At 43.0% G+C, this 24,843-nt stretch overlaps 1 protein-coding gene across 2 annotated transcripts in view; it reads right to left on the bottom strand.

Moving 5' to 3' along the window:
* Positions 1 to 24,843, bottom strand: part of TDRD9 (tudor domain containing 9) — a 127,284-nt gene that overhangs the window by 9,590 nt on the left and 92,851 nt on the right. The window contains exons 24-34 of one of the 2 annotated variants that reach the window (XM_004055767.3): positions 21,107 to 21,280; positions 18,750 to 18,861; positions 17,651 to 17,863; positions 17,285 to 17,374; positions 16,482 to 16,742; positions 12,148 to 12,303; positions 11,336 to 11,406; positions 9,351 to 9,460; positions 8,358 to 8,454; positions 3,065 to 3,203; positions 1,213 to 1,331 (exon numbers count right to left, since the gene is read on the bottom strand). In XM_004055767.3, coding sequence (XP_004055815.2) covers positions 1,213 to 1,331; positions 3,065 to 3,203; positions 8,358 to 8,454; positions 9,351 to 9,460; positions 11,336 to 11,406; positions 12,148 to 12,303; positions 16,482 to 16,742; positions 17,285 to 17,374; positions 17,651 to 17,863; positions 18,750 to 18,861; positions 21,107 to 21,280 — 1,542 coding nt within the window. The remainder of the gene's footprint in view (positions 1 to 1,212; positions 1,332 to 3,064; positions 3,204 to 8,357; positions 8,455 to 9,350; positions 9,461 to 11,335; positions 11,407 to 12,147; positions 12,304 to 16,481; positions 16,743 to 17,284; positions 17,375 to 17,650; positions 17,864 to 18,749; positions 18,862 to 21,106; positions 21,281 to 24,843) is intronic. The other variant, XM_055361683.2, reaches the window with a different exon arrangement.

Below are 24,843 nucleotides of genomic sequence, written 5' to 3'. Positions count from 1 at the left end.
CATGCTCGCACCACTGCACTCAGCTTGAGCAAGAGAGTGAGACCCTGTCTCTAAAAATAAATAAATAAATATTAAAAATATTTTTATATAAAAGAAAATGCCGGGCGCGGTGGCTCACGCCTGTAATCCCAGCACTTTGGGAGGCCGAGGCAGGTGGATCACGAGGTCAGGAGATCGAGACCATCCTGGCTAACATGGTGAAACCCCGTCTCTACTAAAAATACAAAAAATTAGCCGGGCGTGGTGGCGGGCGCCTGTAGTCCCAGCTACTCGGGAGGCTGAGGCAGGAGAATGGCGTGAACCCGGGAGGCGGAGCTTGCAGTGAGCTGAGATTGCGCCACTGCACTCCAGCCTGGGCGACAGAGCCAGACTCCGTCTCAAAAAAAAAAAAAAAAAAAGAAAATGAAGAGAGAAAACTAAAACTGGCCTTTCTCACCATTTCTAAGATAGCTATATATAGCTTTTTAAAAAATGCTTATTAAACTAAAAGAAACCAACCCAAAAGGCATAGGAAGGAGAGAAGTGTCACCGTGATACCAGATGCCACCTGCTTTCACAGAGCTCCAGGTCCCAGCCAGCACAGGACACTGTCAGGCAAGGAAGGACCGGGCCCTTCCCAGGGAGACTGGCTCTGGGGCAGAAGCACAGGACTGGGTAGGTGGAACGCTGGTTTCTCCTCCATGACCACTCCCACTCTTCTTGGCCTTTCCGGGGCCCTCAAGCTGCCTTGGGCTCATGGGCTACACCAACAGGAGCCTTTTGTCTCTGCATTCTGGTTTGGTTTGTCCCATGGAGAGTCCAGCAGGAGGTGAGAGACAGGGAAGTCAGGTCAGAATGCTCCTTCTCCAACCTCCCCTGCAGAGAGGTTCAAGAGAGGCCCAGCTCTGAAAGGCCCAATCCTACAAGCCGGACTCCCCCGATCCCTAAGACACCCACCACTAGGAATGGTGGGTGACGCATTACCCACTGTGGCTTCCCATGCCCTGCCCACGCTGTCCCTTCAAGGGACACACACACACGGAACAAGGGTGCTGCTCTCCACAGGAAGGGCGTGCCTACATTCTGATGCCTCCCAGTGCTGCCTCCAGCACTGGCACTCCACTTCAGGTGATCAATATGTCACATTGCCTACACAATTCAAAACAGCCATGATCAAGGCAGCTGAGAAAGTTGACTGGGAAGAAAAGAAGCCCGCGTCATCACACAGCTTACCCTAAAAGCTTCTGACGGGCACTGTCTTGAAGCTGCACAACTCTCTCTGGCCCAAGACACTTGCATCCATTTGGTCCATCACAGACTAGCTTGTTAATAGCAGCCCTGAGAATATTAACCTGTAAATAAACAGCAACATAAACACTCATACGGCTCCGTCGTAACTGAATTTCATCCCATTAGAGAATTCACAGCATTCAGAGTTAGTATTCTCTGTCATCAGTATGGTTTATCCACTCGCCTGCTGAAGGCATCTTGACTGCTCCCAGTTTTTAGCAATTATGACTCAAGCTGCAATTGATATTCACATACAAGCTCTATGTGGATGCTAGTTTTCAAATCTCTTGAATAAATACCTACAGATGGGATTCCTGGGTCATATGGTAGATGCAGGCTTAACTTCATATGAAACTGTCTTCTAAAATAGTGGTACTAATCTGCATTCCCACCAGCAATGAACAAAAGGTCCCCGGTCCCCCTACACCACATCCTTGCCATTGCTGGTTACTGTCAGGTTTTGGATTTCAGCCATTCCAGTAAGTATGTGGTGCTATCTCACGGGAGTCTCAATTTGCATTTTCCTAATGACATATGATGCTGAGCATCTTTTCATGTGTTTACTGTCATCCATATTTTAATTCTGTTGCTTGTTTTCTTATAATTGAGTTTTAAGAGTGCCTTACATATTGTAGATACAAGTCCTTCATCAGATATGTAACCTGTAACTATTTTCTCCTAGTGTGCACTTTGTCTTTTCTTCCTCTGAAGAGGGTCTTTTGCAGAACAAGGTTTTAATTTTGATAAATTGAAACGTATCAATTTCCCCTTCACAGATTGTGCTTTGGGTGTTGTATTTATAAACTCATGCCACACCCAAAGTCACACAGATTTCCTGAATTTGCTTGTAGCACTTTAATAGTTTTACATTTTCCCATTAGCTCTATGGCTTAAGGAGTATTTTCAAGCCCATAAGCCCCTTCTTGTGACCAGGCAATTATGACTTAACAGTTGCAGAGACAACACCGATACCTGCCCCCGGAGCATCGGCAGCTGTCTCTGCAGCTCCTCCTTTCCCCCGGCCCTTCAGTGTGGTTATGTTAACCTCACCCATCTCACGGAACTTCTAAGAAAGAAAGGCGACTGAGTACTTAGAAAGTAGCATTTCTCAAACTATTTGTGGTAAAGGATCAGTTTTGGTTTTCCCACTTTGTAAAATGCAATAAAAATAAATTACTATAACGATGAAAGATCTTTTTTAATGTACACAAATACGAGCCCACATTTCTCATTATTAGATTCAAATGACATACAAATACTTTGTGTACTTGCTACACAGTTTCCATGTCTGCCTTGCCACCTCACCCCAGAGCTAGTGCGGTGCCCAGACAATGCTGCAAGCAGCTCAGCTCTGCACTCACGCTGACCCAGCCCTCTGCTCAGCATGGTCACCAGGCCGGGAGAAGGGCAGAGGGGCAGGACCTTGTGTCCTCCTTTCCCAGTAAGAATTAGCAAGGATGTTCCACTTCCTGACTTGGAATGAGACCCACAGTAGCCCTACAGCCCCGTGGTTTAGCTGATTGCCCAGAAAAGCTTATGCCAGGAGACACCAAATGAGAGACTGAGAGAGCACCATCAGGAAGTTACTTTTCACAGGAAAGATACATCAAACTGGCAAGTTAAGGAGCGGTCCTCCTGGAGGGCGACCCCAGGAGGGACAAGGAACGTGCGCATCTCCAGGACCAGAGGTGTGTGTCTGCACCGCGAGCTCCACAGCAGACCCTGCACTCACTGTCAGGTAAGCAAAACCAGAGAGAGACAGGGTTGTGGTGCCGTGATGCTGCACTACCCTTACCTCAACAACATCCTCCACGCTGAATTGAACGTCAAACGCAAGCTCCATGTCGTGCTCGGGCAGTATGGAAGCCCCTGTAGTTGGATTCCACCCCAAACCACAAAGGACTCCAGTATAGTACTTGCCATTCTGATCAGTCCTAAATGGAATGTTTTCAGAAGAGTCCATTATTTCAGAATTGTTAAAGTATATGTTTTAGCATGTAAAAATTGACCGATAAAATTATCCTAAATTCTGCCAGCCCTAGTACAGCAATTAATTTCATTTGTGCATTTTTTCTGCCAGTTTTCACAATCAAAATATAGTTATAAAATATAGTTATAAGAATAGTAAATTCAGTATTTTTATTAATACTTAATACTTAATTTGTATTAATACTTTATTAAGTTTCTAATGTGGTAGATAAGATAATGAAAAGAATATTTTATCATGAATGGGTTTTTTTTCTCCCTTGCCTTCGAATTCTTTCCATGGGTTAAATTCTTATTAGGGAGATTTCTGGAGAAAGGGCTATGCACATATTTATGACTTGTGAAACAAGTCTAGCACTTAGTAAAACCCTAAAAAAAAGTTCCACCTTCTCATCCTAAAACAATGGTGCACACTTACAAAGTTTTGTACCCCAGTTTTATCACCACCCTCCTCTGGCCACTGGCACGTCCTGTCACCTTTATCACTCCCTAAATCTGTTAGCCATGTGGCTGCGGCCAACAGCCTGGTCCAAGCCACTGCCATTTCTCACCTGGACTTGGTAACAACTTTCTGACCAATTCCCCATCTCTTACTCCTGCCTCTTCCAATCTTTTCTCCATATAGCACACAGGAGTAGCTTTTCAAAACAAATACAATGTTACTCCCTTGCCTAAGGCGTCTCAGTAGTTTCCAACCACACTGTGAATTACAGTGGGACCTAGAAGCCACAGTGGTCTAGATGTGACTGTGACTACAGTAAAACTCACGCTGTGTGGCTTCTGCAGCTAGATTACAAAAGGTGACACAGACCAGGTGATATGGTTAAGCTTTGTGTCTCCACCCAAATCTCATCCTAAATAATCCCCACGTGTCATGGGAGGGACCCTCTGGAAGGTAGTTAATCATGAGGGTGGTTAACCTCATACTGTTCTCGTGATGGTGAGTGAATTCTCATGAAATCTGATGGTTTTGTAAGGGGCTTTTCTTTTCCCCCTTTTGCTCGGCACTCCTCCTTGCTGCCACCATGCGAAGAAGAACGTGTTTGCTTTCCCTTCCACCATGACTATAAGTTTCCTGAAGCCTCCCCAGTCGTGCAGAACTGTGAGTCAATTAAACCTCTTTCCTTTATAATTTACCCAGTCTCGGGTATGTCTTTATTAGCAGTGTGAGAATGAACTAATATACTGGGCATGGTGGCTCACGCCTGTAATCCCAGCACTTTGGGAGGTTGAAGTGGGCAGATCACTTGAGGCCAAGAGTTTGAGACAAGCCTGGCCAACAGGGCGAAACCCCTTCTCTACTAAAAATACAAAAATTAGCCAGGTGTGGTGGTGCACACCTGTAATCTCAGCTACCTGGGAGGCAGAAGTGGGAGGATCACTTGGAGGCAGAGGTTGCAGTGAGCTGAGATGGCGCCACTGCACTCCAGGCTGGGTGACAGAGTGAGACTCCAACTCAAAAAAACAAACAAAAAAACAGTGACAGCTGCCACCTGGCTTATTCTCAGGACCCTCAGCACCAACCCACCATGCTGAGGACACCCAAACTAGCCTACAGACAGATCACTTGTGGAAGTCCTCACTGAGAGCAACTGAGGTCTCTGGAAAGCAGCAACCACCAGATGTGAGCCTGGACACCCACCAGCCTTCAAATCCTTCAGCTGGAGGCTCCAACATTGGGAACACAACAAGCCATCCCTGTGTACCCTGACATAGTTCCCCACCCACAGAGGCAAAGAAGGTTGCTGTAGCCCACTGAAGTTTTGGGGTAACTTGTTTTTAGCCACAGTAGCCGGGAAACCCAGTTAAACAGTGAGAGTTGTCTTTCAATCCACCCTCATTTAATTTTTTGTTTAATTTTTGTGGGTACATAGTAAGTGTATATATCAATTTTTAGGTTTCAATTGATAGAACTTCTTGTTGTTGTTGTTTAAAGATCCCCCCACCCTCTCATGCCTGTTCAGAAGCACCATCTTCCCAGGGTTACAGCACTGCCCTCAACACGTGACTTACCCTCTAAACCATGGCCAGCATTTGGCAGTCTCCCCAGTAGCAAAACCTGGCTCCAAGAACCAAGGGAAGGAGGTGAGTACAGTGTTCTTGTCACTACACCAATAAGAGCGTGTTCTCAGATGTCTGCTCCCATCCTGGAGGTGCCAGGCTCTGCTACCATGGAGCATTCTGCTCACCCAGGGAGGCGGCCTCCACGAGGTACACAATGATGATGCCACTGAATCCAGGCTGACACCATCAACTACTCTAACTGTTCAGGGAAAACACCTCGAGGACAGGGGCAGCAAGAGGAGTGACGCACTCCGGGGACAGATGTGTGGTGGATCAGCTCCACGATGAAGGGAAGAGGAAAGCTGGCACCAAGGCTCAGTCACCCTGAGTTACGGAGGGGCCAGCTACAAGCGAAGGTCACATGGCAGAAAGAACAAGGGAGGGGAGACAAATGGCAGCTAGGTCAGTCCACAGCCAGTTGGCAAAGAAGGGGACAGTGGCCTCCACTTAGATGTCTCTGCTTATGAATGAGGCATAACACATATCTCCTTTCCCTTTTTAAGTTGAAAATCAAGATAAAATTAAGTTCCTGCTCATCTTCCCTTCCTGCCACTATTGTACAAAGAGTATGTTCGAGGTGGTAAAAAATTATCACTCAGTCGTAAAGTTGAATCAGTTGTGACAGGACAGTGACACATGTGGAGGGAGAACAGACTTTACCCAGAGACTGCAGGCTTCGCGTTTAACAAGGGGGGCCAGGACAGCCTCTAGTGCAGCAGCCAGACGCCACCCGAACAGGAGACGAGTCCCATGCGGGTGCGCATTAGAGAGGTGGCTCACAAAAGGAAGCAAACGGGCATGGGTGCATGGCCTGGCAGCGGCTCTCAGGAGCTGTGGGCTTTGGAGGACAGCTCCCCTCTGGAACACACCTAAGACACAGTGATGGGACCCCCGGGCCAGGTCTGTACTGAAGACCCCCTCCTGCTCGCTGCAGAAGACTGCATATTTAAAGTGAAAGGAAAGGAGAATGCTCATCCCAAATCAAACAGCTGTCATCTTTCAAAGTTTCTCAAAAACAGTTGTTACTCACTCAACAAATTAAAAAAAAAAAAAAACTCCAACCTTAGAGACAGAGTGAGACCCTGTCTCAAAAAACAAAAACAAAATAAAAAACAACAACAAAACCAAGCTTATACAACTACTCAGAGGCAGGCAGAGTTTGGAGGAAAATCAACCAGGCCCCCCTGCTATCTTTCCGATAATCACCTAGTTAAGCCTGTGGATTCAAAGACAACTAGTCTTACGCACACTGTCACATAAACCGTCCCAAATCTGGCACATTTCAGTTAATTCAACAAAATGAATATAATCAGCAAAGCACTGTGTATTGTTATATATAACATTTTCCTATTAAGCTTGTGCTTTTTCTAGAAAGATGGTGTTTTAAATACCAAGTATGTCAGTATTTCTTGAATGTCTACAACCTAAACGCTTGCACTCTGGAGTTGTGAAAATAACACACTATATCATTCAAATCCTCAAAAGCTAGTGTTTAAAAGAGGTGAAGCAGGAGCTTTGTCTAGTTAAAAAGGCAAGCAGGGCGTCCAAAGTGCCATGAGAGGAAGGGACCTGCTTCTGCACTAGCCAAGCCTCAGGCCTGCAGGTGCACAGCGTGCTGTTTGCTCCTGAGATCATCCCACTGCCACGTGTGGTTCCTGCACATCTGGCTCCCCACCGAGGCTCCAAGACGCCTGAACTTACAGAGGGATTTACTGCATCATCACTGCAAAATTAGGCCACATTTCAACAATTAAAGGCATGCTCAATCCTTTCAGACAAGAGCCGCTCAGAAACAAGTGCATGTATAATTAAAACAGGGCGGTATTTTTGTAAGCCATCATATGCCCATTCAGTGATATATGATGCAATTATCAAAATGGATATTTACAAAGATATCATAATATGAAAAACCTGATATTTGTGGGAAAAGAATACAGTATAACAAGAATCTTAAATAAAAATATGTATATACAAATTTAAAATAAGTATACTAAATATTTAAATTTAAATCTATAAATTTAAAAATGTGTTAATTTTTCCCATTCAGCTTTTTCTAAGTAGCACATATTTTAATGAAAAAAATATTCTTACAACTAAAAAAAAAAAAAGCACTACACATTTTGAGATTGCACTGTCAGATTCTGAACAAGTGTAATGGCAAAAAGGACTGAGTAAACGGTGGGGCCCTTCCACCTGCCTTGACTGAACTTAGCCCCCTAGGTCTATGGACCACCCTCCCCATGCTCACCAGCTGACTAGAAAAGAAGAAAAGGGTAACTTTCCATGCCCCCGACTCTTGAAGTGCTACCAGGCCTCTACTGCAATCTCGTCATGGCCATTTCCATCCTGCCCAACAGAATGTGAGTTCCTAAAGCCCAAATATTACTCCTTTTCTAGCCACCCCACCCACTGCTCCACTAAAACCTATGTTAGTGCTTTCCCCACAGAGAATGCTCTGTCAATCCCTAGTCTGCAAACAAAACCTTACACAGCAGCAGCCCCCACTGTAAGGGTGCCTTTAAGAGCTCTGCTCATGGCATCACACACTCCTCTCTATCAAAGTCTCTGGGAGAAATCCTGGCTTAATCATGGCATTAACAAGAGCTACAATCTGCTGGGCAATCTGCCTTCTGATGTCATGGTTACCACAAGAAGCGGGACTGACGGGTTCTTGTCGACAACTGGTCACCAGAAAACTTGGAATCACATTCACCACCCATTAACAATGGGATGTCCATCACCATGACATTTATTTTGAGCCTCATTCCTAGCTCCATTTTTAATTTATTTTGCCTCTCTTTTGCCTCAAGCTCCTATGTGACACAGTGTGTACCTTTACAAGCTTTCTGAGCTTCTTTCAAAATCAGCCCAAGCAGAAATAAATCAATAACAATACAGGCTTCACCCCAAGCAGCGAGACGTGCCATGGCTAGCTTCCATAAAGGCTTTCTTTCCAAAACGAGCAAGGAGAGGCACCCATTTTTTTCCCGCCCAGGTTCTTATTTTACAAAGCCTATAGACAAGACGGATGCCCGTACCTTAACTCTATCACCGGTGCGAATAACATGCTGAGGAGAGCCGGAAGGCCAGGGATATGAGGCATCAGAGAGGTTTCTCTCAGCAGCATCGTAGATCCTGTTCAAGTCATGCTAAATCAACATCGGGCATTAACTCACGCTGCTCAGGGCAGCGTTCCCTCCCGGCCCGCTCCTACTCATCTGCAGGTATCCCCTCCTCTGCTGAGTCTGTCCAGTCCCCACAGGCCCACCCCAATAGTAACGCACACACCCTGTTCTCTGTTTCCACAGTACCCTACAGAGAGACACTACGCTATGATGTGTAAGCTTTTACCCCACTTGGGGATAACTCCTATTTGGTTACTCTTTGCATCTCTTTCCCTAATCAGGCTATTGGATTTTTCTCAGGGCCAAGAGCTTGGATGTATTCTACTCTGTAGCCAAGCAGGGTGGAATGAATGAAAGATCCAGGAGTCAATTATTAATACTTCCCACATCCTTGTATAAAAGGAAAAGTGAGAATGCTCCACTGCGTAACCTCGCACCAGCCAAAGCAGTCAGAAAATGGCCTAAAAGAACAGCACATAAGCTGGGCGCGGTGGCTCACGCCTGTAATCCCAGTACTTTGGGAGGCCAAGGTGGGTGGATCACGAGGTCAGGAGATCAAGACTATCCTGGCTAACACAGTGAAACCCCATCTCTACTAAAAATACAAAAAATTAGCCGGGCATGGTGGCGGGCGCCTGTAGTCCCAGCTACTCGGGAGGCTGAGGCAGGAGAATGGTGTGAACCCAGGAGGTGGAGCTTGCAGTGAGCCGAGATCGCGCCACTGCACTCCAGCCTGGGCAACAGAGCAAGACTCTGTCTCAAAAAAAAAAAAAAAAAAAAAAAAAAAAAAAGAATAGTACATAAGTGTAGACTTGTTCACCAATTACAGGATAAGTTGTTCCTAGTAGCTGAAGTCAAGGAAAAGAAAAAAGAGAGGACAAGGAACAAACAGGATCCTTAAATTACCAGTCGCATTGATGGAAAGGGAAGCTGCAACCAGCATTCTCTGGTGAAGGTCTTCAGGGGCGTCACTGATAATGACAGAGTTGATGCTCTCCTTCTCAATCCAAACACACCTAAAAGGCAGGAGCACCAGGAGATGGGGTGACTGATCCACTAACCAGGCAATGTGCTATGCCAACCCACAAGCAACCCATTTCAAAAACACAAACAGGCAACTGCGATGACAGACGGGAAGAAACATTGACCCCCACTCTCCTGCACATCTCCTCTTACTGGACCACCTCTTCACACAGGAGTCCTCCAGCTGCTCCTCAGCCCTCTTCTCTCTCCACTCCCTCGTGCATGATCCCGACCACTCCTTGGCTTAGGAACCACGCACACGCTGTGGATGCCCGAACCTCCACCTCCACTCGAGACCCTCTGTCCTGCACTGTCAACCCATAAGGGCCATCACCTGCATCCTGGCAGAGGGAACTGAGTGTGGTCCACCCCACAGTTCCTCCGTCACCCCTCAGCAGAAGCCTGCTGCAGCCCCAGCAAGGGCACCCTTAATTCTTCCTCTTCCCTTCAGCACTGACTCTAATGGAGCTCCATCCTGCTGCTTCCAGCAAGTGAAAGCGCTGGTGAAGCTGTTTCTGTATCTCCTGCCAGGGACTCAGTTTCCCATATTCCCACCCTGGGTTACAGCAGGGACCAGCCTCAGAAGCACAATACTGCCTGAGGATCTTTCCACTCTGAAATCCAATGCCGGCTTCACACTGGGGCTCCTGAGACTGTAAGCACAGGCAGATCGCCAGAGGCCTTGTGAAAATGCAGGCTCATTTGGAAGGCCCTAGGGGACCTGGGCATCTGCATTTCCAATGTGCTCCCCAGAAGACATTTTGAGAAGACAAGTCTTACCCAAAGGCATCATTTTAAAATGCACATAGTAAGGTTCACCGGCCCTTTCAGAATTAAGTCTACAAAGTTTGCCCTCGTCTACCACAAGCTTGGCACCTCCCTTCCCCCCACCCAATTCTCCAATCTTATTAAACTTACTCGAGTTACACATGCAAACTCTCAAACTCAGGTCTATGCACTTGCCAGTGGAGCCACCCTCATCCCACCTCCCCTCTCTTCCTCCAACACCTGCACCTTGGCTGACGCCTCTGTATCCGCCAGGCCTCAGATTTCTCTGGAAAAGCTCCATGATCTTTCAAGGGTGGCTGGGCCCCCTAGATGCTTTCATGATGTTCTGTGCCCTTATCAAGAGCCCTATCACCCTATATTGTAGTTACCGGCTTCCTCTATGCCCCCCACCCCCCAACTGTATCCATAATTTTCATGAAGACAAACAACTGTTTCTTGTTCACTACAGTTTGCCCCAAACCACACACTGCTCCTGGCATACAGTGGGCTCTCACAGCTTTGCTGAATAACAATTGTAACAAGAACAGAAAAAAATGTAGTCTTTGATAAAAGATACTCAAAAATGTCTTACATAGAATGGCTTTCACGTGTGTGAGAGAGAGAATACCTCAAATCAGGAGCTGGGAGAGAAATGAGAAGTTAGAAAAGATAACACATTCCGGCCGGGCACGGTGGCTCACGCCTGTAATCCCAGCATTTTGGGAGGCCGAGGCGGGTGGATCACAGGGTCAGGAGTTTGAGACCAGCCTGACCAATGTGGTGAAACCCCGTCTGTACTAAAAATACAAAAATTAGCCAGGTGTGGTGGCACGTGCCTGTAATCCCAGCTACTCAGGAGGCTGAAGCAGGAGAATTGCTTGAATCCGGGAGGCGGAGGTTGCAGTGAGCCAAGATTGCGCCACTGCACTCCAGCCTGAGTGACAGAGTGAGACTCTGTCTCAAAAAAAAAAAAAAAAAGAAAAGAAAAGAAAAGATAACACATTCCAACAGTTTAGATATAAAGATACATTATTTTCTGACGAGGTCTATAAATAGAAAAGCAGAGAAAAAAATTCATGGAAAACTTAAGTTAATCATACCTGAATTTGGATATTCTGGTCAAACTATGGCACTTTAGTTCATAAGGGTTAAAAGGCCCATGAAGTTCTGCCTGCGTGCACAAAATATAGGAAGTGTTACCAATAAGCAAGGTAACACTTAACATGAATTTTTAAAACTCAAAAGTCAGCTCATTCTTTAAAGGAAAAAAAAAAGACATCTCATTCATAATGTCTTTATGATTCAGTTAAGAAAAAGTGCCTTAAAGAAGGTATTTTTCTGGGATGTAACTCATTCTCTTCAACGATTTCACTAACATTCCTTGATATATATGTTTAAGAAAGCCTTTGAACAACAAAAAAGGAATCATTGACAATTTACTGAAAATACTATTATTTCAATTGCAGCAGACCAACCCAGTTGCACAGGTAGACCTGAGACCACACAGCCAGAGGCTGGGGAAACACAAGTGGAGTCCCTGAACAAGGAGACACCCTGGCCAGCCCTCCTCTCAAGCAGGCGGGCAGCACCGGCTCTAACAGCCAGCCAGGGAGTCCAAGGATGGCACCAGTTCTCTGAACCCACATGCTGTGCTTCCTTTAGTCTGACAAAAAAAGCACACGTCAGGAGGGTTTAAAAAAAAAAAAACTAGTCAAAGCTTCTCTCTAAACCCCACGAAACACTAAACCCCAGGGTTTTTTCTTATTATTATAAGAGGATCAATTGTGAGAAAAGTAACAGCATTAAAAGCCAGAAAAGAAAAAACCACCATGACTACTGACTACAACTCCTAGCACATAAATGTAGAATGATACTAAGCTTTTAAATTACATTTTAAAACTCCTACAATCACCTTACAGTTTGGAGTACCCAGTTTATTGGAAGAAAAGCTCTCTAACAAAATCCGGATGAGATATTTCTCGTCGTCTTTCATGGGAAAGGGCACAGAGCCATCTGTCATGTTTTCTACTGACTTGGAAAAGAGGCCCTTGAGAACTTCATGGCTTTGCTGAACAAACAAGAAAAGTTTGTTTTGTTAAAAGAAAATATTACAAGGACTTTCTTCCAAACTAATCAAAATATTTCATAGGCACAGTCTTACTCTGATTTCTATGTCATTAATTTTTATTTTATTATTATTACACTTTAAGTTTTAGGGTACATGTGCACAATGTGCAGGTTAGTTACATATGTATACATGTGCCATGCTGGTGTGCTGCACCCATTAACTCGTCATTTAGCATTAGGTATATCTCCTAATGCTATCCCTCCCCTCTCCCTTCACCCCACAACAGTCCCCAGTGTGTGATGTTCCCCTTCCTGTGTCCATGTGTTCTCATTGTTCAATTCCCACCTATGAGTGAGAACATGCGGCGTTTGGTTTTTTGTCCTTGCGATAGTTTACTGAGAATGATGATTTTGGAAGTCATTAATTAAAGTATAGGGAAATAATTTTATCAAGTTCATTTTAAGATTCAAACAAAAGAAATATGACAGGATTTACAACCTTATTTCTTCAAACAAAAGAAATCCGACAGCCTTTGCAACATTTTACCCATTAGAGAATTTAAGAGAAATAAACATTTTTTACAGTTTTTTGGGGTTTTTGTTTGTTTGTTTTGAGACGGAGTCTCACTCTTGTTGCCCAGGCTGGAGTGCAATGGCGCAATCTCAGCTCACTACAACCTCCGCCTCCCAGGTTCAAGCAATTCTCCTGCCTCAGCCTCCCGAGTAGTACAATTACAGGTGCCCACCACCATGCCCAGCTAATTTTGTATTTTTAGTAGAGATGGGATTTCACCGTGTTGGTCAGGCTGGTCTCGAACTCCTGACCTCAGGTGATCTGCCCACCTGGGCCTTCCAAAATGCTGGGATTACAGGTGTGAGCCACTGCACCTGGTCTACAGTTTTTTTAATTTTCTTTTTTCTTCTCTTACTATCGTTTGCAAGAAAGAAACATTTTTACAGGACTTTTTTATATGTAAAATTTTGGTTTTACACTGGCAATATTAACATAATTCCCTGAAGTGTTTTTATATAAATTAAATACAGAATTTAGCCAGCACTCCGGCTAACATTTTGCTAGACTGTCCCTTCCTGATACCCAGTATTCTTCATCCTCAGCAGAAATAACAGAAGTAAAAGACCTTCAACATCAGCTTCAAAAGTGGCCTCTCTGATCATCTCAATAGATGCAGAAAAAGCACTTGATAAAATTCAACATTACTTCAAGATAAAAAAATTCTCAGCAAATTGGGTATAGAAGGAACATATCTCAACACAAGAAAGGTCATACATGACAAACCCACAGCAAACATCATACTGAAGAGGGGAAAACTGCCATCTTTTCCTCTAAGAACAAGAACAACACAAGGATGCCCACTTTTACCATTTATATTCAACACAGTACTGGAAGTCCTAGCCAGAGAAATTAGGCAAGAGGAAGAAAGAAAGGGCATCCAAATTAGAAAAGAGAAAGTCAAAATGTCCCTCTTTGCAGATAACATGATCTTATATACAGAAAAACCTAAAGACTCCACCAAAAAGCTTTTAGAGCTGATAAATGAATTCAGAAAAGTTGCAGGATACAGAAATCAGTATACAAAAATCAGTAGCATTTTTATACACCAATAACTAGCTAAAAAAGATATCAAGAAAGCAATCCCATTTACAATACCTACAAAAATAAAATAAAATACCGAGGAATATATTTAACCAAGGAGGTGAATGATCTCTATAATGAAAACTACAAAATATCAATTAAAGCAATTGAAGAGGACACAAACAAATGATTAAGACATCTCATGTTTATGAATTGGAAGAATTTATATTGTTAAAATGACCATACTATCCAAAGCGAGCTACAGATTCAATGCAACTCCAATCAAAATGCCAATGACATTCTTCACAGAAATAGAAAAAACAATCCTAAAGTTCATATGGAACCACAAAATACCCCAAAAGCCAAAGCAATCCTAAGCAAAAAGAACAAAGCAAGAGACATCGCAGTACCTGACTTGGAAATACACTACAAAGCTACGGTAACCAAACCAGCATTAAACTGGCATAAAAACAGGCACACAGATGACCAATAGAACAGAATAGAGAACCCAGAAATAAAGCCACGCATTTACAGGCAACTGATTTTCAATAAAGGCTCCAAGAACATTCATTGGGGAAAGGAGAGTCTCTTCAATAGATGGTGCTGGGAAAACTGGACATCTAAATGCAGAAGAATAACACTAAACCCCTATCCCTTGACATATACAAAAATCAACTCAAAATGGGTTAAAGACTTAAATGTAAGACCTAAAACTATAAAAAACTATTAGAAGAAAACAAGGAGAAATACTTTAGTACACTGATCTAGGCAAGGATTTTATGGCCAAGACTTCAAAAAGCAGAGGCAACAAAAATAGACAAATGGAACTATATTACACTAAAAACCTTCTGTATAGTACAGGAAACAATCAACAAAATGAAGAGACAACCCGTAGAATGGGAGAAAATATTTGCAAACTACTCATCTGACAAAGGAATAACATCCAGAATACACAAGGAACTCAAACAGCAAAAAAGCAAATAATCCAATTAAAAAGTGGGCAAAGCATCTGAACAGACATTTCTCAAAAGAAGACATACAAATAACCAACAAATATACGAAAAATGATCAACATCACTAATTATCAGGGAAATTCAAATCAAAACCATCGTGAGAGATAGCATCTCACCCCAGTTAGAATGGCTATTATCAAAAAGACAAAAAGTAAATGCTGGTAAGGATGCTGAGAAAAGGGAACTCTTATACACTGTTGGTGGGAAGGTAAATTAATACAGTCTTTATTGAAAACAGTGTGAAGGTTACTCAAAAAACTAAAAACAGTACGAACATACAATCTGGCAATCCCACTACTGGATATTTATCCAAAGGAAAGGAAATCAGTACATCAGAGATACCTGTATCCCGTGATTACTGCAGCAGTGGTCACAATAGTCAAGATACAGAACCAACCTAGGTGTCCGTCAACAGATGAATGGATACTGAAAATGCGGTATATACAAAATAAAATACCATTCAGCTACAAAAAGAAAAAATCCTGTCATTCTTGGCAACGTGGATGAGCCTGGAGGATGGTATGTTAAGTAAAATAAGTCAGGCACAGGAATATAAATATGACATGTTCTCATTTATGAGTAAGAGCTAAAAAAAATTGAAATAATGGAAGTAGAGAGGAGGATTGTGGGTATTAGAGGCTGGGTAAGACAGGAAGGGGAGAACAGAGAGAAGTTGGTTAACAAACACAAAATTACAGCTAGATTGTAGGAATAGGTTCTTGCGTTCTGCAGCACTGTGGGGTAAATATGGTTAACTATAAGGTATATTTTCAAAAAGCTAGAAGAAAGTTCTTGAATGTTTACAACACAAAGAAATAATAAATGTCTGAGGTGACAGATTTGCTAATTACCCTCACTTGATCATTACACATTATATACACATATCAAAATATGACTCTATATCCCATAAATATGTACAATGATTATGTGGCAACTAAAAAAGGAAAAAGAAGTGGCCTCTCAAACCTTTAGATCGTGAAAAATAACTCTAACACTGATTTTCAAAGAAACAGTTGAAAGAAGTTTTGAAATGCTTGAAATATTTGAAATATTTTATTAACTACTTCCATTAGGGAGATAAATCTTGGAATCCATTTTTAAAACTCCCCACATACATAGAACATTTTCAAATCTATCCTAAGAAGATAAAAAGCTGAATAGGAGGCTGGGTGCAGTGGCTCACACCTGGAAGTACTCTGGGAGGCTGAGGCAGGAGGATCCCTTAAGCCCAGGAGTTTGAGACCAACCTGGGCAACACAGGGAGACTCTGTCTCTACTAAAAAATATGTTAAATAAATAAATAAATAATTTTTAAAAATAAACAAGCTAAATAGGAGACAAACAAATACAATACTCACCAACAAAAACAATACCCAGCCACCATACTTTAGTCTCAGAGAAATCTAGAAGACATTTAAATTGGTGCCACCAGTCTTAACACAAGTACAGCAAACCAAATGGTGAAGAGGAACACTGTCCGCCTCCTCCTATCTCAGGGTCCACAGAGGAAGGAAAGCCTGCCCCGTTCTCTCTCACACAAATGCGTGCTCCAGCAACGGCGAAAGCACACACCTTGGACTCGTAGGACTCCTCCGTGAGCTCGGCATAGCCCTGCTGGATGAGGACGTCTCTTATGTTGATGGCATCCTGGACCCCTGAGTACTGGTACACGTCCACATGCAGGACGCTGTGCACCACAGAGAAGACCTTCACAAGGAGGGTGCAGCCGCTCACCAGAGAGGCGAACCACTGGCTGGCCCCGTCACTCCAGTGCTCGCCACAAACAAGAGACTTTGCCGATGGTCTCATTTTGCAAATCTTAAATTCCAAAGCCTACAAGGACAGAAGGGCACAGCTCAAACAGCTTTATAAATAAGCAAAACACTCATCCCAAATACCACTGAAAATAGACCTTGTTCATGTACCTTCAACAATACTCTCATAAAAGTCCCAATAAAACTAATGTTGGGGTAGTGAGAATTTCCTAAAGAAACTTGGTTTGCTTTTTAACAACAATAAGAAATATTTAGAATAATTTTTAGATTGTCTTCATACTGACGGTAAGGGCATGTGTGACTATGTCTGTGGCCTACCTAAAATGTCTGTCTGGTTTCAACATAACCAGAAAACTCAGAAACAGTATTAGAAGATACTACTGGATTAAAACAACTTTTTTTGCTAAATCTGAAACCCTTCATGTATTTTTGGAAGAGCAGAAACCAAATTTGGCTATTGTGACAAAGCAAGTCCCTCCCTGTCCTGGGCCTTGGCTCCACTAGCTGTAAGCCGAGGCAGGGCACCATATGACCCAGGAATCCACCCAGGAATCCTGTCCAGCATGCAGCATTCATTCCCTAGAGTCTTCTCTACCTTACCTGGAAAGGAAGTTCAAGAAATTGACAGGGAATCTCCATCAAAAGATGTAGATCTACATGAGACTTATTGCCATAATCTACAAAGAATACCTAGAAAATAAAGCAAGTATACACTTTACGACGGGGTCAAAAACAATGCCCTACCTGAGCAATAGCAATGCAGCAGTCTGCTCTAATCCTATAATTATAGAATTCTTACAGTGACCTGAGCTTAAATCCACATATCAATGAGGGAAACAGACTACTTTGCTAACTGCAATTATTTTAAATTTAATTTCCACCTACAATTATAAAAGATATTTGATAAACTGCTATACGTCTGTCTGTCTCATTTCCCTTCCAGTGACTTGTTACAGAAAAACCTACCTCAGCAGAATTTCCAGAAACATAAAGGACTTGAGCTCTAAAGTAGCGTTGTTTATCAAAATCAGCAAAAGGTGCCAGACAGACCAAGTCTGGATGTGGGTGAGTGGGCAAGGGCATCAGCGTCAGTTGGTTGATTTCAGCAGTAAGCTTTTTCAGAATCTCTGAGTTTTTTTCATCAATCCTGTATCCCCAAAAGTGTCCCACTTCAACCACCTAAAAAGGAAGAGGAGGAGCAGAGATGAAATCTAGAAAGGACTTTTGTAAGGAGGAAAATGAGCTTGAATCATAGGGCTGACACCCTGTGCTGTACGACATCTCACCCGCGTTAATCCTCGGAACATAACTATTTTACAGGTTTTTAACAGGTGTTTATGAGACAAAAAGAGGGGGTCCCCTGGTGAACTAAGGTAAGGAAATGTGTGGAATATATCCTTTTCTTGGCGGTACAAGACTCATTCTTACATAAATAAAGGTTCTGAGGTCATATAATCATTTTGGCGGGGCACAGTGGCTCACGCCTGTAATGCCAGCACTTTGGGAGGCAGAGGTGGGCAGATCACTAGAGGTTAGGAGTTCGAGACCAGCCTGGCCAATGTGGTAAAACCCCGTCTCTACCAAAAGCACAAAAATTACCCGGGCATGGTGGCACACACCTGTAATCCCAGCTACTCAGGAGGCTGAGGCAGGGGAATCGCTTGAACCCAGAAGGCAGAGGTTGCAGTGAACAGAGATCGTGCCACTGCACTCCAGCCTGGGCAACACAGTAAGACTTTGTCTCAAAAATATACACACTTTTTTTTCCTCTAACATGTATCTTGTTAAGTCTGATTTATTTCAGCATTTTAAATGTACTTGATATTTTAAAAATTAACTTTGATTCTAGAATAAGTATGTTTCAATTTCCATTTTAGTCATATTTCAATTTAACAAGTACAGTGATAATTCAAACTCACCCACATTAACAAGATTACCAAGGTGCACAAGTTCTCTCTCTGTGTGTGTGTGTGTGTGTGTGTGTGTGTGTGTGTGTAAACTTCCTGTATACAACATGATGATTTTAGATTAAGAAGAAGGAAAAGCACAATTACTTCATCCTTACCTCTGTGACATCAATAGTTAGAAGGAGATCTGTAACTGTCTGGGACCTGTCTGATGTGTTAAAGGAGACTTGCATAGGATCTACCGTCTGCTTCTGGAAGTCCACATTCACCCTACATAATACGGATTTTTAATAAAATAAAAATCAAGTTTTACAAAGAAAACACATTTACATATGTGAAATTATCACTTGAACTATTCTAATATTTCTACAAGAAAAGAACATTTCAATAAAATACCTAAGCCAGAGATGACAAATTTGATTTCATCTCAAACATGAATTTCTGCTGGCTTTTTGAAGAGCTCTGGAAGGGGTACACATCCCAAAAATTATATACTACCCTCCAGGTAGTATATAATTGTGAAGGCCAAGACTCTCAGAGAATATCTACTTTCAAGGTATTATCAAGATAAATAAATTATCAAATTTAGATTGTCAAGGTCTGAGATTTAGAATTATCTGCAGTGTTTCCTAACTTGTGTTTTCAAATGTGCACCTTGACCTTTAGAAAACTATAAGAATCCATGCTTGGCTCAATGCTATGTTAGAAAACACACACATGATTTTCCAATACACCCCAAAAATATCATTTTCCCTTAAAGGCAATAAGATAGTAAATGCTAAACTTCTGGAATACAAAAGACAAATTTGACAGAAAATAAAAATTTCCTAATACTTTATTCTAAAATGAAGAGAAAGAATTATAAGAAAAATCTTGATCCAACTCTTTTCCCAATCTCCAGACCTATTTTTAATGAGTGACTCAGGCAATGAGTGACTCCCCAGCATTCGATTACAAAAGTAAGTGGGGTCTGACCTCACTAGAGCAGGACAGGCCTTCTCTACATGAAGGACTGAACCCACTACACTCCCAAACTCTCAGAAACCAAAAGTCACACAGTGGGTGAAACCAGATGGAACAGATTTCCCTTCCTCCACCAACTCCTCAGATTCCTGTTAAGTTCCTCCCAGAACCGAAAACTCTACAATTAAGAAATAATAAATGAGACTTCCCACATATGTGACTATGGGGGTATGGCCAAAAGGCAAGCAGTCTGTCACAAATACCATGGGTGACTCAGTTTGGTCCAAGAGAAGAAGATCCGCCAGGGTGATGACAGCTGCATGCAGCAAGTGCTCCTGCCCTGGGCTGACCAGCCCTACAGACAGCCCTGGCCCTGTACCACTCTCTGGGCGGGAGGGAAAGATGCCATTTGGCAAGGAAGGGCAGCTTACACTGGTAAGCAACTAGGTGCTCCCAGCTGCATCTCCATTATGTCCCACTGACTGCTGTGTTGAAGACAAAAAATATTCCACATTACTTAAAAAGAGAACTTGCAAAACAAAATGCATAATCCTATCTAGGAAGACAGGAAATTAACATTAGATTTAATCCCTACTATGTAACTAAAAATTACATCAATGATATCACTCAATCCTCTCAACAGCCTTACACCATAGGTATCTTTTTTTTTTTTTTTTTTTTTTTGAGACGGAGTCTCGCTCTGTCGCCCAGGGTGGAGTGCAGTGGCGTGATCTCAGGTCATCACTGCAACCTCTGCCTCCTGGGTTTAACTGATTCTCCTGCATCAGCCTCCCACGTAGCTGGGATTATAGGTGCCCGCCACCACACTCGGCTAATTTTTTTGTATTTTTAGTAGAGACGGGGTTTCACCATGTTGGCCAGGCTGGTTTTGAACTCCTGACCTCAAGTGATCCTCCCACCTCGGTCTCCCAAAATGCAAGGATTACAGGCATGAGCCACCTCACCCGGCTGGTATCATTTCTATTAAACAGAAAAAAAACTGAGGTTCAGAGAGGTTAGGTAATGTGCCCAAGTGCACACAGTGAGGAGATGATGCAACCAGGATTCAACAGCAGCTCCACTCAACCACAAAGCCAGTGCCTTTTTATTTATTTATTTATTTATTTATTTATTTATTTTTTATTTTTTATTTTTTAAGACAGCGTCTTGTTCTGTCGCCCGGGCTGGAGTGCAGTGGTGCAATCTCGGCTGACTGTAACCTCCGCCTCCTGGGTTCAAGCAATTCTCCTGTCTCAGCCTCCCGAGTAGGTGGGATTAAAGGTGTGTGCCACCATGCCCGGCTAATTTTTGTATTGTCAGTACAGACAGGGTTTCACCATGTTGGCGAGGCTGGTCTCAAACTCCTGGGCTCAAGTGATCTGCCTGCCTCGGCCTCGCAAAGTGCTGGATGAGTGGCGTGAGCCCCCACAACCAGCCAAGCCAGTGCTTTTACCATGAGCTGAAGCAAGGCCAGATCAACAGTCATGTAAAAATAGCACCTGAGAATGTGAAAGCAGGCACAGCCTGTCTGCCACCTCCCTCCCGAAAATACCTTGTGTTCCTGAGCTTTGAGACGTTCATGCCTTGCACCTTCCCTTCAATTTCCTCTGCAGAATGAACGCTGAGTTCAAGTGAAACTTTTAGTTGAGACATCTTAATTGCCATATATACTGCAGGAAGGGTTTTAAATCTCTCTGTTGGATTTCGTGAGAATTCCACAAAGGCTCTGCTCCACAAATGTAAATTTAAAAATAAATTTATCAGGCATCTGTTTAAAAACTGCATATTCATTTCTCTCAAGATTAGACAGAAATTCTGTCACATCTCTCCTCAAAATGCCAGTAACTCTTCAATCTATAATTAATCAATAACATGTATTAATTTCTCCAATGGAAAATTATTAATTGAAGAGAAATAAAAGTTATAATGACATGTCATTAAACCAAAACCAAGTATCATCCTTGTATAATATAATGCAGAATAAACACTAAAGTCACATGGAATTTGGGGCAAAGAAATCTTACTTCATAATTACTTTCATAATTGCAAAAGAATTTTCATGATTATAACAGAATGTCTTTACTATCATAAAACAAAACAGATACAGAAAACCACACAAATGTATATAGCTCAGTGATCTTTGTAATTCCCCTTCAAAAAAACCATTAAATTTATTTTTATTATTTATTTATTTTTTTTTTTGAGATGGAGTCTCGCTCTGTCGCCAGTGCAGGGGTGTCATCTTGGCTCACTGCAACCTCCACCTCACAGATTCAAGAGATTCTCCTGCTTCAGCCTCCCGAGTAGCTGGGACTGCAGGCGTGTGCCACCATGTCCAGCTAATTTTTGTATTTTTAGTAGAGACAGGGTTTCACCATGTTGGCCAGGATGGTCTCAATCTCCTTACCTCATGATCTGCCCATCTCAGCCTCCCAAAGTGCTGAGATTACAGGCCTGAGCCACAGCGCCTGGGCCAAAACCATTGATTGCCAAGTGATATAAATTGATTGCCAAGTGATATAAATTGATTGCCAAGTGATATGGTTTAGATCTGTGTCCCTGCCCAAATCTCATGTCAAATTGTAATCCCCAATATTGGAGGAGGGGCCTGGTGGGAGGCGACCGGATTGTGAGTGCGATTTCCCCCTTGCTGTTCTTGTGAGTTCTCATGAGATCTGGTTGTTTACAAGCACCTCCCCTTTGCTCTCTTCCTTTCGCTCCAGCCATGTAAGAAATGCCAGCTTCCCTTTGCCTTTCACCATGATTGTAAGTTTCCTGAGGCCTCCCCAAAAGCAGCAGCCTATACAGCCTGCAGAACCATAAGCCAATTAAACCTCTTTTCTTTATAAATTACCCAGTTTCAGGTATTTCTTTATAGCACTGAGAGAACAGAATAAAACACTAAGTAATACTGATAAATGCCCTCTCTTGCCCCAGCCCATATTTCGGTGTCCCATTCCAACCCCGCTCTGGGGCATGAGCAGCAGGCATGGAGCAAAAGGTGCCTGCTGGATGTGCCAGGCAGAAGGAAGACAGCATCAAGTTTACCTTGCTATGCATGCACGTTCTAATGCCCCTGGGTCCCCACATCATCACAGAGCCACAAAAACAGACCTGGGCCCCTTCCTCTACTATAAAAATCGTCCTGTAATGAGCTCTCTCCTGGAAATGTACACCTTGAGCAGTTTGGAAAGACGCCCAGCAGGGGAGGTGTGTGGAGCAGGTACATGAATCAACCCTGACCCGCTCCGCCTCCTCCGCTCTCCTTCACGCCCCATCCTCTTCACTCATAAATGCACGCATTTTCCTTCCACCCACTGCCTGATTCATGCCCTTCTGCTTTATCTCCCTTCTTTAGAGTCTCTCTTAAGACTCCGTAGAAGTAATTTTAAACTCCAGACCTCAGCATCTTCTCCTCGAAGCTGCATCCTCCCCAGCATCCAGGCTGGAAAGCCGGATGCTCTTGGGCTCCTCTCTCTTCTTTGCCCCCCACATGCAATCACCAGCCAAATCCAAGACATCCTCCTTCCCATCTGTTGGCTCCTTTTCATGTCCAACAGCACCATACTGGCTGCACATCTCAGTACCTCTGCTTTGGACTACTGCAAAGACTCCAGGCCGGCTTCTTCTCCTCTTACCTTGACCTTCCGCTTATCCCTGAGTAAGTTCCATAAAACACAGTTCCGGACAGAACACTCAAAGGTCTCCGAGTGCCCACCTAGTCATGTTCACACTCATCGGTCTGCCAGAAGACTGTCTCAAAGTCAGCACCTGACCTCCACAAAACAGACTCCATCTAACACGGAGCAGCTCTGCCCAAACGGCTACCAGCTATGTGTGCACAGTCTCAGCTTTCCCCTGCCAAGATCAGCTAATGACTGCCTCCTGCTGGAAAACCACCTGACCCTACTGCACTACCTCTGCACTGGCCACTGCACCAGCCCGAGGCCTCACAACCCTCCTACGTCTACCCGAGGAAGTCTCAAATTAATGTTACCGCTCTAATATTGGGCCTCAGATAGAATGTCTTCTTCTGACCTTCTGGGCCTCTCCCCTGACATCTCACAGCAGGCAAATGTCTGTGAAACTAATTTGACTCTCCACTCCTACCACGAAGTTGAAAGCTTCTTATGGGAGAACATGATATGCCCAGGTACCACCTGTGCCCATCTGCCCATGCGCCCTTGGCACCTCACAGGGTCTACACGAAGTCACCCCTGCTCTATGCCAAAAGAAATACACTTCTTATTCTTTGAATCACTATAACTTCCTTTGCCTTTAAGTACTTGAATCCCAAGAACTGGTACTGGTACAGAAAAAGTACTGTTACTTCCCCCAAAAAATTGGTATGACATTTGTATTATGACTTGAGAGCTGGAAATATGAGGAATGCAAAAGATATAAACACGTATAAAAAAGGTCCCAGGCAATGGGAGGCGGAGGTTGCGGTGAGCCGAGATTGTGCCACTGCACTCCAGCCTGATGACAGAGCAAGACTGTCTCAAAAATAAATAAATAAAAATAATAAAACAAAAAAAAGTCCCAGGCAAGAAGAACAGGAAACAAACACAGAACCCAATCCAGTTGTAAAGATGAGTGCACAAAGATGCTGCAACCTTCTGGGAGCCAAGCCTTCTGACCACTCAAATCAGTCAAAGGAGCATCCATGCAGAACTGGAAGCTCACCCAGGTAAGCGGACACACAGTATTCAGGAATGAGTTTAGCTGTGTGATTCCAGCTTTAAGGAAGTCACTTTATATATGTGACTAAGAATCTTACTATCATTTACATCAGAATATTTAAGAAAAGTTCAGACACTACAAGTTTAATTAATTCTCTAAGAGTTGTTCAAAGCACTTAGGAAGGTTTTGCTTGTTAGGGAGTTGTGTGTTTGCCTCATGAGGCATTTACAGGCCTACAAAGAAAATCAATATATTAATCATAGAAATGGAACTTAAAATGCCAGAGTGAATTACCCCAAATTGAAAATGGACTTAATGTTCAACTTGAGTGAACTGGACATTAAAGAAAAAGTGTTTGTTCTTATTTACAAAGCTTTGTCAAGTTAAATAAAAATTTATACAACATTCACAGAACACTGGAAAAAATTTCTAACTTTAAAAATTAAAAATCCTACTTTAGGCTTTTTGGTACATAAACATTTCCTGTTAGAAATAAAAACTCAGTGATGCTCCAAAACACACATTTGTTCCTTACATGCAGTAAGTAGAGCCAAATTGAGTTTTTACAATGTTTGCCTTCCAAAAATATTCAAAACATATCTGCTT

The sequence above is a fragment of the Gorilla gorilla genome, chromosome 15 (genome assembly GCF_029281585.2).
Source record: "Gorilla gorilla gorilla isolate KB3781 chromosome 15, NHGRI_mGorGor1-v2.1_pri, whole genome shotgun sequence".
Taxonomy (NCBI): Eukaryota; Metazoa; Chordata; class Mammalia; order Primates; family Hominidae; genus Gorilla; species Gorilla gorilla.
Note: the sequence above shows the minus strand (reverse complement) of the source record. Positions and strands in the feature narration are given on the sequence as shown.